Source organism: Plectropomus leopardus, chromosome 22 (assembly GCF_026936395.1).
Source record: "Plectropomus leopardus strain MGB_pleo_1.0 chromosome 22, ASM2693639v1, whole genome shotgun sequence".
Taxonomy (NCBI): domain Eukaryota; kingdom Metazoa; phylum Chordata; class Actinopteri; order Perciformes; family Serranidae; genus Plectropomus; species Plectropomus leopardus.
In genome coordinates this window covers 969,122-986,563 of record NC_142197.1, presented here as the reverse complement: position 1 = coordinate 986,563, position 17,442 = coordinate 969,122, and the positions used below count along the sequence as shown (strand labels likewise).

The window sequence follows — 17,442 nt, the reverse complement described above, 5'->3', positions numbered from 1 at the left end:
TCTCCTTTGTAGAAGATGTTATCTCCTATAACGTCTAAGATTTTCACTTAGATCACTGAAGTTTATCTCCTACATATGTGATGTTATCTCCTATAATATCTAACATATACACCTAGATCAATTAAGTTCATCTCCTATGTAAGTGATGATATTTCCCTCAACATCTAACATTTACATGTAGATGAATTAAGTTTATCTGATATGTAGGAGATTTTATCTCCTGTAACATCCAACATCTGCACCATCACTTCAGTTTATCTGCTGAGGAGATGAGTTAAGGTTATCTCTTATGTAGGAGATAACGTCTGGTATGTAGGAGATAAACTGAGGTTTTAACCAAAATGAAATGAAAAAGCACCAACAGTCTTCAGGAAAATGAAGTTACTCTCTCCGTGTGACAGAACAATGTGAATATCTGTGGTTTTAGTGAATTTTTTCCTCCTGTCTCTGTCGACAGACGTTTCGTCCGGCTGCCATGATGATCGAGCGCTCCATGGACTTCGGGAAGAAGTGGCAGGTTTATCGTTACTTTGCCTACGACTGCGAGTCGTCCTTTCCCGGCGTGTCCTCCAGGCCGATGGTCAAAGTGGACGAAATCATCTGCGACTCTCATTACTCTGACATCGAACCATCCACCGAGGGAGAGGTGAGATTTCAAACTTATTTACTTTTTATTTTCTTTTTAAGTAATAAAGTGACACAAAAGTCACATTCAGTACTGACTTTGACCTGGTTGTCTCCCTGTTGTCTCTTTCAGGTGATATTTCGGGTGCTGGACCCGGCCTTTGAGATTGACGATCCTTACAGCCTGAGGATACAGAGTAAGCCGCTCTTAAAGTGCCCTAAAACAGCTTTTCTGGCACTTTTTGGCAGCTAAAAACTATTATTATTGGCACTAAATTAGAGATGAGAGACTCCCAAACTTTGTACCTTGTGACCCCTTAAAATTCAGCAGTGGCCTCTCATCACAGGTTGCATATTTGTATGAGTTGTGAACAGAAGGCCAGAGAGTAATAACTGAACTATACTTCATTTATTTAAATAATTTGATAGTTTGAAGATCCTCCTCACTCAACAAAAGAAAAATATTCAGCAAGTCCTTTTCTTTTTTTGCTTTCCAAACCCTGTTAACTTTCTCAGATAAACCAAACATTTAATTGCTGAAACTATCTGACGTGCTGGCAGAGGTTCAGAGGCCGTATCTCATCATCTGCCGTCCACTTTGTGCACCAACCGCCAGATCTGCTGGTACTGAAGACATAAAACACCTTAAAGATGTCATTCAGTAACAAGCAGAAAAACCTTTGCGGTACATCATTAACAAACGTTTGAAGTGAAAATGATGCCACAGCTGAGGTCACCATGGGTCAGTGAAAACTAAATTTGGATGCATATAAATGACATCACCAAAGCTGACATTTTAGTTCCAGCCTACAGCCACCTGAGGCAGAGTTTCAGGGGTCAGAGGTCAGACGGGAAGAGCGCTGCATGGAATTTCACATGTGGGAGCGACTCGCCATTTGTACACTCAGCTACATCCAGACACACACACACACACACACACACACACACACACACACGCACACACACACACACACACACACAGAGGCAGAGGCCTCATGTTAAGTATGTGGTGAATGCTGTGGGTGTGTGAGGAACAACAGCGCTGTCTTTGAGGTCTGAAACACTGCAACAAACTTAAAAAAAAGTCTAAAAAAAGTTGTAAAAAGATGTGTTAGATATCCCTAACACAGTAATACTCTACCTAAGGCCCCTGGGCCAAATCTGGCCCCTGATAGGGCCCCTGGTGGCCCCCCAACCATTTTCATAATTCCCAATAAAAATAAAGTGACTGACAGTGAGAATATTTTTGTCCTTTTAGTCTCCATAAGGTGTCAGAGACATAAAACAGCATCAAAATAGAGCCAGAGGAGGATCCCCCACACCCCGACAGAGGACACAGCTGAGACACTGATGTCCTAAAATCCTAGAAATGTCTTAAACTCCTAGAAAGGTCTTACATCCTAGAAATTACCTATTATCTTAGAAATGTCTTAAAATCCTGGAGAAGTCCTAAACTCCTAAGAATGAACTAAAATCTGAGAAATTACCTTAAATCTTAGAAACATCCCAAAAAAGTAACAATGTGCTTAAAGCCTGCAAAGGTGCTAAAATCCAAGAAATGTCACAAATTGCAAAGCATTTTCTTAAATCATAGAAAAATCTTAAAATCCTAGAAACTTTTTAAAACCCGAGAAATATATTAAACTCAGATAAACTTTTTTAAAATCCTTTAAATGTCATAAAATCTGAAAAACTGACAATTTATTTCCTCTGTGTGTGTGCGTGCGTGCGTGCGTGTGTGTGCGCACAGACATGCTGAAGATCACAAACCTCCGGGTGAAATTCATCAAGCTCCACACGCTGGGCGACAACCTGCTCGACTCCCGTGAGGAGGTGACAGAGAAGTACTACTACTCCCTCTACGACATGGTCGTCCGCGGCAACTGCTTCTGCTACGGTCACGCCTCCGAGTGCGCCCCGATCGATGGAGCGCCGACCACAGCTGAGGGCATGGTGCGTCAAACACACACTCGCTGTCAGCGGATCAAAGACGGAAATATCGATTAGAGAATATAAATCACTCAAAGCTGAATTTTTATGTCATTCTCTTTTGATGTTGATTTAGTTTAACTGAAGGAAAAACTGAATTCAGTTTGAAAGTTCATCCTTGACTTTGGAAAACAGCAGTTAAAACTAACCTAACTGTTCTGGAGCTTTCAGTCACATCACATGGTCTTCTTCAGCAGATAGAGTGTCTGTCATGAAATTAAAGATTTTTTAAATCGTTATGCCTCCGAGCTGGCTGTCGGCGTGGCAGCGGAGAGTACAGTTTTGGGGTGGCCGCCCCATTCTGGTGAACGCACAGTTTCTTAAAATATGGCACGAAGGTCCACTTGGACTCAAGAAAGAACTGATGTGATACGACTTTGTCTGCCTCATTTTTGTGAACATTATATCTCAAGAACACCTTAAAGGGATTTTGTTTTCCAAAGCTGAAATTTCAGTTTTCACGAATGTTTTTCCAAAGGTCAAGATTGAACTTTCAGCCCGAGACCGCCTGAATGTTTCGTACGGTGCTAATTGATAGAGGAGATACATGTGGTGCTCATGTACCGTGTGTGTGTGTGTGTGTGAAGGTTCACGGCCGCTGTGTGTGTAATCACAACACTGAGGGACTGAACTGTGAGCACTGTCAAGACTTTTACCACGATCTGCCTTGGAGACCTGCAGAGGGGAAAAACACCCATGCCTGCAAGAGTAAGAACACAGACTTTAATGTAGATTCACCTCTTTTTCTGTATTTATGCTTTTCTCTGTTATTGTTCACAATTTGGGAATTTGGCATATTTATTTTCTGGTTAAAAGTTGGATGAGAAGACTGACACCACTCTCATATTTGTACATTAAGCATGGAGCTCAGCTCAGCAAGTGGCATATAGCTTGAATTTTTTTTAAATGCAAAAAGAATATAAAGAAACAACAAAATTGCCAAAATGTATTTTAATGGCAAAAGATAAAAAACAAAGAACACCAGTGTTTTCTTTAAAACTGGTTATATGTTTTTAAAGAAAAACTTTTTATAAATTGCCAAAAAAAACCCCAAAAAAACCAATTTGCCAAAATGCTTTCCAAAAAAAAAATTCGCCCAAAAAAAGCCAAATTGATTTTTTAACTTTTTAAAATCAAAAACATTTTTTAAGAAAAAAAAACAAATTTCAGGAAATTGGGCCTGGAAAATCCTTGCAAATTTTCTGAATTACATTTTTAGAGAACCCTGTGTGTTTTGTAGTTGTGTATTTTGTGGAACAAACAAAAGCAATAAGATGATAAATAAATTATAAAAAGAGCAAAGTGGACTTACAGACAAATAAAATGATAATTTTCAAAGGAAAGTCACGCAGTAAATCTGTTTCTTCCTCAGAGTGCGAGTGCAACCAGCACGCCACATCGTGTCACTTCGACATGGCGGTCTACATGACGACCGGCAACATGAGTGGAGGCGTGTGCGAGGACTGTCAACACAACACGGTGGGCCGACAGTGCGAGCAGTGTGCTCCGTTTTTCTACCAGCACCCCAACCGAGACCTGAGGGACCCCAACGTCTGCGAGCGTAAGTCTCCTCCAGGTGTAACCCCCGACCTCCAGACGTAACCTCCAGACGTAACCCCTGACCTCAAGACATAACCTACAGACGTAACCCCCAACCCTTCAGACGTAACCTCCAGACATAACCCCCGACCTCCAGACGTAACCTCCGACCTCCAGACGTAACCCCTGACCTCAAGACATAACCTCCAGACATAACCCCCGACCTCCAGACGTAACCTCCAGATGTAACCTCCGACCCCCAGACGTAACCTCCAGACATAACCCCCGACCTCCAGACGTAACCTCCAGACATAACCCCCGACCTCCAGACGTAACCTCTGACCTCCAGACGTAACCCCCAACCTCCAGACGTAACCTCCGACCCCCAGACGTAACCCCCGACCTCCAGACGTAACCTCTGACCTCCAGACGTAACCCCTGACCTCCAGACGTAACCTCCAGACGTAACCCCCAACCTCCAGACGTAACCCCCGACCCCCAGACGTAACTCCCGACCTCCAGACGTAACCCCCGACCTTCAGACACAACCTCCAGACGTAATCCCCAACCTCCAGACGTAACCTCCAGACGTAACCTCTGACCTCCAGACGTAACCCCCGACCTCCAGACGTAACCTCCAGACGTAACCTCTGACCTCCAGACGTAACCCTCGACCTCCAGACGTAACCTCCAGACATAACCTCCAACCCCCAGACGTAACCTCCGACCTCCAGACGTAACCTCCGACCTCCAGACGTAACCCCCGACCTCCAGACGTAACCTCCAGACGTAACCTCCGACCTCCAGACGTAACCTCCAGACGTAACCCCCGGCCTCCAGACGTAACCTCCAGACGTAACCCCCGACCTCCAGACGTAACCTCCAGACATAACCTACAGACGTAACCCCCGACCTCTAGACGTAACCCCCGACCTCTAGACGTAACCTCCAGACGTAACCCCCGACCTCCAGCCGTAACCTCCAGACATAACCTCCAGACGTAACCCCCGACCTCTAGACGTAACCTCCAGACGTAACCCCCGACCTCCAGACGTAACCTCCAGACGTAACCCCCGACCTCCAGACGTAACCCCCGACCTCCAGACGTAACCTCCAGACGTAACCTCCGACTTCCAGACGTAACCCCTGACCTCCAGACGTGACCTTCGTCTGTAACCCCTGACCTCTAGACGTGACCTCCAGACGTAACCGCTGTACAACCACATGATGATTCTGATTCATGTCATTGTCCCCCCCGGGACATAGTTCTGCTTCAGACAGGACGTGTTTCTGTTGTCCTGCAACATGTGTTTCTGTCTCTCTGTAGGACATGTCTCTGTCCTCCTGCAGAACTTGTCTCTCTCCTTCTGTAGGACATGTCACTGTCCTCCTGTCGGACTTCTTTCTGTCCTTTAACAGGCACCATCTGGAGCTGCAGTCTTTGAAGTGAGACAGACAGTAGCTGTTTTGTCGTCATAACGACCTGCTGTGTCCTCCCCCGCTGTCCTTTTCAGCCTTTAAATTACAGTCTTTGTCCTGCAGATCTGTCCGTCCTCTCACAGGACACCCTCTGCTGATCTCTGAGAAATAAGTTTTATTTTTTTATTGTCGTGAATCGTCACTTTGTTCCAGAGTTTCTGTCGCTTCACCAACAACTTTTTACACAGTTGCTCAACCTCACAGTTCAGTGGGCAGATTTCCAAATAATTTTGGGTCAGGGTTCAGTTTTGGACACTCTTTGACTTTGCAGGGTTCCTGCATCTTAATGCAAGTTACATTGAAGACTTTCAAAGACTTTTTTAATGACACATTTAAGACCGACTCATTGGGTTTGGGACAATTATGCTTTGAATTCGTGTGATGTGAAACATGATGTCTTTGGTCAAATGTTGTTTTTCCTTGTGGTTGTATTGCTTTTTTTTTCTTTTAAGCATTTTTTTGTCCTCTTAGGATATTTATGCAATTTATATATTTTTTTTTTTTATTTTATTTTTTTAACTTTTTTATTATTATTGTTTTTTAATCTATTTATCAATGTCCAGCACTTTCCTTGACTCTGCTGTTTTTACCTGATTTTTTAAATTAATTTTTGAATTAATAAATTTAGATTGGGTTGTAATTTAAACATTAGACGATGTCCCTAAAATGCTGCCACCAGAGTCCCACACTTCACACAACACGTGTCCCCAGTGTTGACACAAACCGTTCGTTGTTTGTCCTGACGTGGTTGTCTCCGTGTCTCCACAGCGTGTAGCTGCGACCCGGCCGGCTCTCTGCAGGGCGGACTGTGCGACTCGCACACTGACGTGGCGGCTGGGATGATCTCGGGCCAGTGTCGCTGCAAAGCCAACGTGGAGGGCGAGCGCTGCGACCACTGCAGACGGGGACACCACGGACTGGGACAGGGGCCCCACGGCTGCCTGCGTACGTCCAGAAAAAGTTCATTTAAAATATACATTCAGTCATTTTTATTATTGTTTTTTTTTTACAATTTGCTGCTGTATTTTTTCTAGATTTCAAAGGGTTAATTTAAATAATAAGACTAATCTTTATTCGTGAAGCACACTTTAAAACAAAGTTACATAGTATATAGCTTTACTAAATTAAAAATGATAGTGAATGATTAAAAAGGATTTTAAAATAATAATAATATACTTAATTAATATAGAGCTTTTTAAAACAAAGTTAGAAAGTGTTTTGCAAAAATAAAAAATGACAGAAAATGACAAAAACTTTTCAACTAAAGAGTACCTGATATTCCCTTTGGCTGTCACTAAGAGTTTTACCACTTAAAACTCCTCAAACCTCAAATATGGTCCATTAAAAACTCAATAACAATACAAATATATCTTCCAGTTAATTATCCCCTTAAAACCACATTACGGGAACAATAGTTTCGCCATCATTAAAGCTAATTTTTGGAATTTTAAATTGGTTTTGAAGTGATTTAATTTCACAGTAAAAAAAATTGACACATTGACTCACAGAGCAGATAAACTTGAGTCTGGCGCAGCTGAGTGTGTCGTTCATTGTTTTGTTTGTGTGTGTGTGTGTGTGTGTGTGTGTGTGTGTGTGTGTGTGTGTGTGTGTGTGTGTGTGTGTGTGTGTGTGTGTGTGTGTGTGTGTGTGTGTGTGTGTGTGTGTGTGTGTGTGTTTCGACAGCTTGTACCTGTAACCCGCTGGGCACGCTGCCGGGAGGAAACACCTGCGACCCCGACACAGGAAGGTGCTTCTGCAAGCGGCTGGTGGACGGACACGACTGCGATCAGTGTCTGGTGAGCAAACCGAGCCGTCACACACGTAAAAACCTGCTGCCATTTCAAATAAAAACGATGAAGAAAAAACATCTTTGGCAATAAAAGGTTTCCCGGTATCTTCTTTTAAAATATCATCTTTCCCAACGTTCAGATTTTTTATTTTTATTTAATTTTTTACATTTTTTCAAACACAAATTGACATCTCTTTTTTTCATGTTCAGCTCAAACATTATTAACATTTTTATGCTTTTATAGGAAAAATGTTTTTGTGTTTTTTATCACATAAAATGATCTTTTATTACTTTATTTAAATTCTTTTAATACATTTTATTTTTTTTTCGGGGATTCATTGCCCTTTTCCAACATTGTGCAACAACGATGGTGCACGTAAATTTCCTATTAAATGCAAAATGAAATTCGACGAAAACATGATTCCTGCAATGGATTTAGTGTGTGCGTGTTTCATGTGTGTGTCCTCTGCTGTGTCCCCTGCAGCCGCAGCACTGGGGTTTGTCCAACGACATGGACGGCTGCAGACCATGTGACTGCGATCAGGGCGGAGCCGTCAACAACAAGTACGATCAAAGATCTTTGAATGAACACTAATGAAGTTTTACAGATTACAGCGTGCAGTTTTATTTAATATTTTCTGGATATTATGTAACAATAACTGCAGAGAAGGACTGAAACTAACTACAACAATTAATCAATAATCCAATAATCGGTAGTCACATTTAATCGATTAATGCAAAGCTGTTAAAATATACGCAAAATGTTGCTGTGAGCTTTGATTAAGGAGAAAAGACATTTGCTATTGTTTGGAATAAGCAGAGTTTTTATGGTTCATTCGAGTAATCGATTAAGGAAAGTGCTTTCAATTAGCAACTATAACTCTCTGAAACCGGGATAGATGTCACGTTTAGTGCTGTGTACAGAAACCTATCAACGGTATTTACACTTTTGAACAATATTGGTTTAAATGTTTTTTGGCAAACATGGAAAGAAAGGTAATAAACTTGGCAAGAAGTGCTTTGCAAACTGCAACAAATTAGTAGATTCAGAAAATTATTTTTAAAAAAAGGTAGAAAAAAATGTCTAGGATATTATACTCACAGTTATTATATTTATATATTTAAAATTGTGTTGCAGAATTATTTTTATTTTTTAAGCACCTTTTTTTTAAAGTAATTTTCTAGTGTGTTTTTGTTTTGACTTTCCCCTTTTTTTGCTTTACTATCATGTAATTTTTTTTTAAAATGTTATTTTCATTTTTATTTTTTACTTTTTTTAAACATCTCTAATTTTTTTGTTTTGTTTGTTTTGTTTTTGGAAGATAATAAGCCTTGTAGTAAGTAACTTAAATTGAATTGGACATTTTATCGAGGAAATGTAGCAGAGTAAAAATGAAAGTTGACAGAATTATAAAATGTCAGGTATCGTACAGATGCTCCCAAAAATACTAAGCATTGTAACAAATATTGGGACTTCTTCACTGCTGTTATTTATCTGCATATTTATAAAAACGCAGCAAAACGAGAAAAAAACGGTGCTAAATCTCTGGTGCCGTCCACAGCTGCGACCCTCAGTCCGGTCAGTGCGTGTGCAGGGAGCACATGTTCGGACGCCGCTGCGATAAGGTCGAGTCCGGCTTCTACTTCATCTCCCTGGATCACTACACCTACGAGGCCGAGGACGCCAAGCACGGACCCGTGAGTGTCGTTTTCATTCTCCCGCCTCGCCGTTCACCGCCGTTATGCGTAAACGACTCTGTGTCTGTGTGTGTCTGTGTGTGTGTCAGGGTGTGACGGTGGTGCCCCGGCCGTACCCGCTGGATCGCAGTCCCACCTGGACCGGGATGGGCTTCGTTAACGTGCCGGAGGGCGCCTACTTAGACTTCACCATCGACAACATCCCCGAGTCCATGGACTACGACGTCCTCATTCGCTACGAGCCTCAGGTATCAAACACACACACATATATATATATAAAAATCTTCCTGTCCGTGACGTTTCAAACATGCTGTGTTTTTTTGTCCATATTGTGAGTTAAATGTGTTTTGTCCTGCTTTTACTGATTTTGTTTTTTTATTCTGTATGTTTTGCTGACTTTAATTGATTTTACTTTTTCGGTCATACTGATTTCATTTTATACAAGTTTAAAAGGTCATTTTGGTCTTTTTCAACCCTTTCAATTTTTTCAAATGTTTGGCAGTTTTTCATGAAAAAATGTAAAATAGCGATCGCACCCTTTGAGAATAAAACCTGTGCGTCTGTGTGTGTTTTCAGCTGCCGGATCAGTGGGAGAAGGTGAACGTCCGAGTGCAGCGTCCCGTCTTCAGCCCTCCAGATTACTCGGCTCACTGCAGCAACTCCATCCAGAGCGGAGACGAGCAGTCCAGCTCTCTCCCACCTGGATCCAGGTGACCACACCAGGAAAACCCATGCACATTAGCATTTCCAGGCCTGGAAAAGTTTTAGAAAACTAAATACTTTTGGAAGTGTTTGTAAAAGTTGGTGAATTTTGTTTCACCCATCTGTATAATAACACATGATGTGTTCAAGAACAGTGGAAAATTTAAAAATCCAACAATAGTTTCTGTTTTTACAGTTTCTGGCTGATAAATTGCCGAAATATTTGCCCACCTTTTAAAAAAAAAATCAAAAATTAAATTTAAATTTTTCAATTTTTCTTTAAAAATTGCCAATTTTTAAAATGTTTTTAAACTATTTTTTTCTTTTTAAATTGCCCAAGATGTTTAATGGGCAATTTATGTTTATGTGATAACGTTGATGTGATAATTGGTTTCATTTGTGGAAATTTTTAAAGAAATAAAAACACCTAAAATTGAAGAAGAAAAAAAGAGAAAGAATTCGCCTACATTTTCTTGAACATTGGCCAAAAATTCTTAAAGAAATTAAAGAAAAAAGGTTGTTGTTTTTTAAAAAAGTTTTTTCATATGTAGTTTTGATTTTAGTTTGAGATGACCGCTGAAAAACCTGCACATCACGACACGCTGTGTCTGTGTGTTTCAGACACGTGTTGCTGGTGAATCCGGTGTGTTTGGAGAAAGGACTGAACTACACGATCCGTCTCATGCTGCCGCTCTACTCGTCAGTCAGCGAGATCCAGAGCCCGTACACGCTCATCGACTCCGTACGAAAGCTTCATCCCTTAACCCTTAACGTTCTCTTTTTTCATGACGCATAAATGCATGTTTATATATATATATGTATACATATACATACATATTCCCCTATTAGAGATGGGTGAAAAACTATACACGGGTATATATATATATATATATATATATATATATATATATATATATATATACATATATTCCAAACTTTCTTTTTCTTTAAAATATTTGATTTTTTAAATTTTATTTTATTTTACTATTTTTTTTAATGGGGATTATATGGTATATATATATATATATATATATACACACATATATATATATATATATATATATATATATATATATATATATATATATATATATATATATATACACACATATGAAAAATCAAATCTGAAAAATTGAGGCGCCATTAAAGTAAACAAAAACATTGCTCCATAATTCCTGACAATAACTGAAGCATTTTTGCTGTATTAAAGTTTAAAATGTAAAATATTTGATGGTTTTACATGTTCAGCTTCAACAACAGCCCGTCTCTTAACATGACATCAAAAAACAGGACTTTTAACATCTGCTGCTCCTTCAGACCTGTGCACCACTGACCTCCCCCTCCTCCTCGTCCCTCTGCAGTTGGTGCTGATACCGCGGGTCAGGGAGCTGGACATGTTCCACGGGGTCGATGGCGAGGGAGCGTGGGATACGTTCCAGCGCTACCGGTGTCTGGAGAGCAGCCAGAGCGTCGTGAAAAGCCCGCTGACCGACATCTGCAACGACTACATCTTCAGCGTCTCTGCGCTGCTGCACAAAGGAGCCATGGGTACGCAGCTAATGTGTGTTTGTGCCACAGAGGCGTTTTATTTTTAAAGCTCTACGGTGCGTGTGTTGAACTGAGTGGGTATATTGTCAGAAATGTAAAACAAAATGTACCTTGGTAAGAAATGCTCCACAAATTGCAAGAAATTAATTGATTCTGAAAATTATTTTCAAAAAAGCATGGGAAAAAATTTTAGGAAAAAAGAAAAAGATAGGGAAACAATATTTATTTATTTAATATTACCAAAATTACTTGTATCTAAAATTAGGTTATAGAATTAAATAATTCTGGTAGCATTTTTTGAAAAGAAAAAACACAGAAAATGCCACCATCAGACAGCAGTGAGCTCTGCTTTCTGTTCCTGTGCTCATCCTGTGACAAAGTTACATCATTAAAAGCTTCTTCCAATGACTTTGATAGAGGATACAAAGGGTTAATGATGACTTCAGTAACATTTTAAAATCTCTAATAAACTGACTCGTCTTGTCGTGCAAGAAAATCAGAAACATCAGCAGACAGAAAGAACAGTTTTAATATTTGTAAAAAGGTTTATTTCTCATAAATCTTCGTGCCTTTTTTCATCGTGCAGACGGGATGAAAAGTTGTGTTTATTGTAAGAAATGTTTGTTTCTCATGATTGTTGTGTCGTCTCGTCTCGCAGCGTGTCAGTGTGACCCGCAGGGCTCTCTGAGCGCCGTGTGCGAGCCCAGCGGAGGTCAGTGCCGCTGTCGACCCAACGTGGTCGGCAGGAACTGCGAGCACTGCGCGCCGGCGACCTTCCTGTTCAGCCCCTCCGGCTGCAGACGTGAGTGTTCGCCGTGTTTATCCGTTTGGTTTGCAGTTGATTAAACTCATCGACAGGAAGTGTAAACGTTCAAGTTTCCCCCCTCAGCTTGCGGCTGCGACCCTCAGGGCTCCATCAACGCCTTCTGCCACGAGGCCACGGGTCAGTGCGAGTGCGTCCCCGGGGCCACGGGGCGCCAGTGCTCCCACTGCCTGCCGGGCTTCTGGGGCTTCCCCCAGTGCCGCCCCTGTCACTGCAACGGCCACAGCGAGTACTGCCACCCGCAGACGGGAGCGTGTCAGGGCTGCCGAGACTTCACCACCGGACACCACTGCGAGAGGTACGAGCCCCAAAAAACTTCTTTTCTTTTTAAAAAGTCAGCAGTGAAATTAATACAAAATACAGCCGTTCAAAGTTGTATGTCCCTCCCTCAAAGCCAAAATAAAAAACAACATAAGCAAAGAACTTAAAAAACTATTGGACATGCCTCCCCCTTCCCTCTCATAAATAACAGACAGTCCCTAAGTTATATTTAAATATGCAGCTCTAATCCTGTTCTGAATGTTTTATTCATGAAACATAATATATATTTCAAAAGCTTTTACATATTAATGAACGAGAACCAAAGAGTATCGATGGTTCCAGAGAATGTTTAATTACATTTAAAATGTGCCTCAGAGTCCTGGAAAAGTCCTGGAGAGGTCCTGGAAAAGTGGTTCCTCTCTCTGTTTCACCTTTTCCCCTACTTCCAGGTGTCTGGATGGTTACCATGGAGACCCAGAGCTGGGTTCAGGTGGACACTGTCGTCCCTGTATGTGTCCGGACGGACCGCGCAGTGGACGTCAGTTTTCTGACAGCTGTTATCTTTTGGCGAACAGCGACCAGCTGGTGTGTGTGTGCAGCGCCGGCTACAAAGGTACACACACACACACACACACACACACACACACACACACACACACACACACACACACACACACACACACACATACACATTTGCTCTGATGTAAACGTTCCTGTCTGTCGTCGTGTCTTCACGTCAGACCCAAACTCGTTTCTAATGAGCCCGCCCTACACGAAAACATGATCTCGCTTCCTGTTTCCTCGTGCAGGTGCCAGGTGTGACGAGTGCGCCCCGGGTTATTTCGGGAACCCTCTGGTGCCCGGCGGCCGCTGCATGCCCTGCCAGTGCAGCGGCAACATCGACATGCACGACCCGGGCTCCTGCGACGCTCGGACGGGCGCCTGCCTCAAATGCCTGTACCACACGGAGGGGTACGGCTGCCAGCACTGCAGACAGGGTTACTACGGCAACGCCGCCACCCAGAGCTGCAGGAGTGAGTACAGACGCTCGTGTGACGCCGCTGACGTGCTGCGTGTTTGACTTTAAGAAAAAGCCAACGCCACAAAAGTTGTGTAAAATGTGAACAAAAACAAAATGCAATAATTTGCTAATCTTTTTTTAAACAAAGTTCAATAGAAAACAGTTGGGCTGCATTATTATTGTTATTATTATTATTATTATTATTATTATTATTATTATTATTATTATTATTATTGTTACATTTCAGAATATTCATGTCATTGAACTCGGGCATGCTTTTATTTTTAAGGGCTAATGGGTTCATAATTATAATTATAGTAATGTTATTTTCAATTTTTTTTTTGTATAATATTTATGTTTTTGTTTCCACATGACTCTTAGACCTGCTTTTAATGGTTTATCGGTTTAATATTATTATTTGGTCTTTTTTTTGTTTTGCTCATTTTATCATTTTTCATTGGTCTATTTATTATATTTTATTCTGTTTTTAAGTTCTTTTATTTTAATTTTTATGTGTTATCCAGTTTAATGGTCTACTTTTACTATTTTTATTTTATTTTAACATGTATTTTTTTTTATCAGTTTTGACTTTGTCCTTTTATTGGTTTATCCTTCATCTTATTTTTATTTTATTTTATGAGATTTTATTATTCATTTTCATGGATTTGATTAATTTTTGATATCGGTTGCTGGTTTTTTTTGGCGCCTGCAGCTTCTGTCTTGCGTTTTTTGCAGCACGTTGAAGCACGATAAAGTTTTGTAATCTTTAGAAGCCGTCCCATGCTGAGTCCTGATCTGTCCCCCTCTGTGCAGAGTGCATGTGTTACTCGACGGGGACGTCCCCTCGGGCCTGTTCGTCTCCGGATGAGTGTCAGTGCGACCAGCGCAGCGGACAGTGTCCCTGCCTGCCCAACGTGGTCGGTCAGAACTGCGACCGCTGCGCCCCCGACACCTGGAACATCGCCAGCGGGACGGGCTGCCAGCGCTGCGACTGCGACCCCGTCCACTCCTTCGGATCGTCCTGCGACGAGGTGAGTCGAACGCCGCGGTGAAAACCGAATCCTCTTGCCAACATCGGCATCCGTCTGCAGCGTCTCCCGCGATAACGTCTTCTGTCCTAAAGTGAAGCCGAACAGAATCCAACAACGAAATCTCAACTCAGCGTTAACTCTGTTTCCCAGATTTACCCACAGCAGGAGGCCGTCGCAGCCGCGCCACACGTTTCAGGGGGTTAGGACATTTCCACGATTTTAGGACATTTCCACGATTTTAGGACAGTTATAGGATTTTAGGACATTTCTTTAGTTTGAGATTCAGAGATTTTTTTAAAAAAAGAAATATATATATAGAATTTTAGGACATTTTAAGTATCTTAGGTCATTTTAAGGATTTTAGGACAGTTCTAGGATTTTGGGACATTTCCATGATTTTAGGACAGTTCTAGGATTTTGGGACATTTCCACGATTTTAGGACATTTCTTTAGTTTGAGATTCAGAGATTCTTTAAAAAAAGGATATATATAGGATTTTAGGACATTTCTAGGATTATAGGATGTTTATCTCAGGACTTTTTTTAGTATTATTCAATGTTTTTAGGATTTTAGGATTCTAAATTTTAGGAATTTTAGGACAGTTCAAAGTTTTGGGGATGTTTGGAGGATTTTTGGCCATTTTTTTGATGGTAGGACATTTCTAGGACTTCAGGATGTTTTTAAGATTTTAGGACATTTCTATGATTTTAGGACATCTTAGCTAAACCCACCGGGGACCCTGTCAGGGGCCAGATTTGAGTGTTCCTGCCTCACAGTGTGGGGACCGATGAGGCGGTTTGTCCTCTCTGGGAGCAGATCTTTGGGCTCAGCAGTAACGGTGAGCGTCTCAACGGCTGTCTGTGTTTGTGTGTGTTTGTGTGTGTTTCGGTTTTTGGACTCGAGCTGTTTGGAGCTGCTTTTCTCTGCGGCTCGCTGTGACTCAGAGAACAGAAGAGTGTGTCCTCACTCACACACACACACAAACAAACTGTGGGTTTCTGTGTTTACTGGCTGCTCTCCATCACAGGAAGGAAGTCTGATTTCACCGAGGAATATCTGAACGAGCAGAGACTCGTATCAAAGATCCGCTAAACGCAAAACACATGAAACAAACTGTTCATCCAAACATTCGACTGTTTTAGACTAAGAAATCCACTGACTGTGTGTGTGTGTGTGTGTGTGTGTGTGTGTGTGTGTGTGTGTGTGTGTGTGTGTGTGTGTGTGTGTGTGTGTCAGGTCACAGGACAGTGCCGGTGTAAACCTGGGTTTGGAGGGAAGACGTGTCGGGAGTGCAGAGAGCTGTTCTGGGGGGATCCAGAGGTCAAATGTCACGGTAGGTCACCCTTCACCTGGATTTTATTACATTTTCTATGATTTAGGATTTTAGGACATTTCTACGGTTTTAGGACATGTCTAGGATTTTAGGACATTTTTAGGATGTTAGGATGTTGCTAGGATTTTCTTTTCACACCACATTCACTTTTTTTGGCAGCTTTTTGAATCTCTCTGGTCATCAGTGTGTGAATCTCCAGGTACTCAGTGCAGGTGTCACCACCCACAGCTCCAGTGGGGTCAAAGGGCGAGTCCCAGCCTCTGTTGGACAGCCTTGACTTGCTGGATAAAATAACGTCCCCCTGCAGCCGTTTACGGCTCGTCTCCGCTGCTCTCTGCTGTCCGAGTTGCTTAACGGCAGTTTAAATACTGTGATACCTGAACGGCAGCCGCAGTCAGCTTTTTAAGGTTGTTTCGTGGATTTTAGTAAATTTCTAAGATTTCTGGGCATTTCTCAGATTCTAGGATGTGTCTAGAATAGTAGCAATAGTAAGTATTTTCGAGCGTTTCTTGGACTTTTGGACGTTTCTAGGATTTTAGCTTATTTCAAGACTTTTAAAATATATCAGCGATTTTAGGATTTTTCTAGGATGTTAGGAAATTCCCAGGATTTTAGGACATATCTGAGATTTAGGGACATTTTTTGGATAATAGAACGTTTATAGATTTTTGGACATTTCTAGGATCTAAGGACATTTTTAGGATTATAAATGTTTCTAGGATTTTAAGACATTTTTCATATTTTATGATGAGTCAAGGATAGTGTGGAAAGTCTCTAGGATTTTGGGGTGTTTCTTAGAGTTTTGGGCATTTCTGGGATTTTAGTACATTATTATTATTTATAGGACTTTAGGGTGTTTCTCTGATTTCTTTTTTTTTTTTCTCAAGCCATGTTCCCTTTTTTTGGCAGCCTTTGACTCTCGTGCTGCTCCTCGGTGTGTAAGACATGTGAAGGGTTTAGCTGAGGTCAGAGAGGAGAGCACGCCGCTGCTGGACCATAAAAAGACCTTTTCAGGCGTCTTGTTGTCATTTTTAAGATAATTGTCGTAACTCTGGACGATAAAAAAGGCTGTGAGTCCTGAGCTGTTCTCCTAATAAGGATTCGAAACCTCCTAATCAGCTTCAAAGCTCATGGTCGCTGCTGAATGTCGGCCCTCCTGTGCTGGAGCCAAAACAACAGAAAACATCCCTGCAGTGATGCTTCCCGCCTGCGCTGCGTTTTGTATTTCCCTTTAAACTCAGTGGAGTTTTTTCCTCCTTTAGAGGAAGTTCTCATGAGATGATTCACTCGAGCTTTTGGCTGCTTTCTGTGTGTGTGTGTGTGTGTGTGTGTGTGTGTGTGTGTGTGTGTGTGTGTGTACATACCAGCAGTGACTGTGAAACCACTCTGGAATGAGTTTCAGTCAGCTGCAGTAAATCAGCGAGTCGCTGCTGCTCATTATCGCTCTCTGATCCAAAAGGAAAAAAGGTTTAATTGTGAATCTGCAGAGATGAGCTCCTCACAGTAGCAGCTCGCCCTTAGCGAGAGAAAGGCGAGGCGAGGCGGTCTGGGATCGACCTCTCGCTCATGAGAACCAGATGTTCCCAGGAATCCCGTTTTGGTCAC

At 41.7% G+C, this 17,442-nt stretch overlaps 1 protein-coding gene across 2 annotated transcripts in view; it reads left to right on the top strand.

Moving 5' to 3' along the window:
• Positions 1–17,442, top strand: part of LOC121961283 (laminin subunit beta-1-like) — a 41,021-nt gene that overhangs the window by 11,815 nt on the left and 11,764 nt on the right. For both annotated transcript variants that reach the window (XM_088073009.1, XM_088073008.1), the window contains 19 exons: positions 458–646; positions 758–821; positions 2,375–2,577; positions 3,201–3,321; positions 3,986–4,174; positions 6,400–6,576; positions 7,315–7,427; positions 7,905–7,984; positions 8,983–9,118; positions 9,208–9,366; positions 9,695–9,828; positions 10,442–10,562; positions 11,182–11,368; positions 12,027–12,170; positions 12,258–12,489; positions 12,902–13,065; positions 13,262–13,486; positions 14,287–14,504; positions 15,741–15,837. In XM_088073009.1, coding sequence (XP_087929135.1) covers positions 458–646; positions 758–821; positions 2,375–2,577; positions 3,201–3,321; positions 3,986–4,174; positions 6,400–6,576; positions 7,315–7,427; positions 7,905–7,984; positions 8,983–9,118; positions 9,208–9,366; positions 9,695–9,828; positions 10,442–10,562; positions 11,182–11,368; positions 12,027–12,170; positions 12,258–12,489; positions 12,902–13,065; positions 13,262–13,486; positions 14,287–14,504; positions 15,741–15,837 — 2,953 coding nt within the window. The remainder of the gene's footprint in view (positions 1–457; positions 647–757; positions 822–2,374; positions 2,578–3,200; positions 3,322–3,985; positions 4,175–6,399; positions 6,577–7,314; positions 7,428–7,904; positions 7,985–8,982; positions 9,119–9,207; positions 9,367–9,694; positions 9,829–10,441; positions 10,563–11,181; positions 11,369–12,026; positions 12,171–12,257; positions 12,490–12,901; positions 13,066–13,261; positions 13,487–14,286; positions 14,505–15,740; positions 15,838–17,442) is intronic.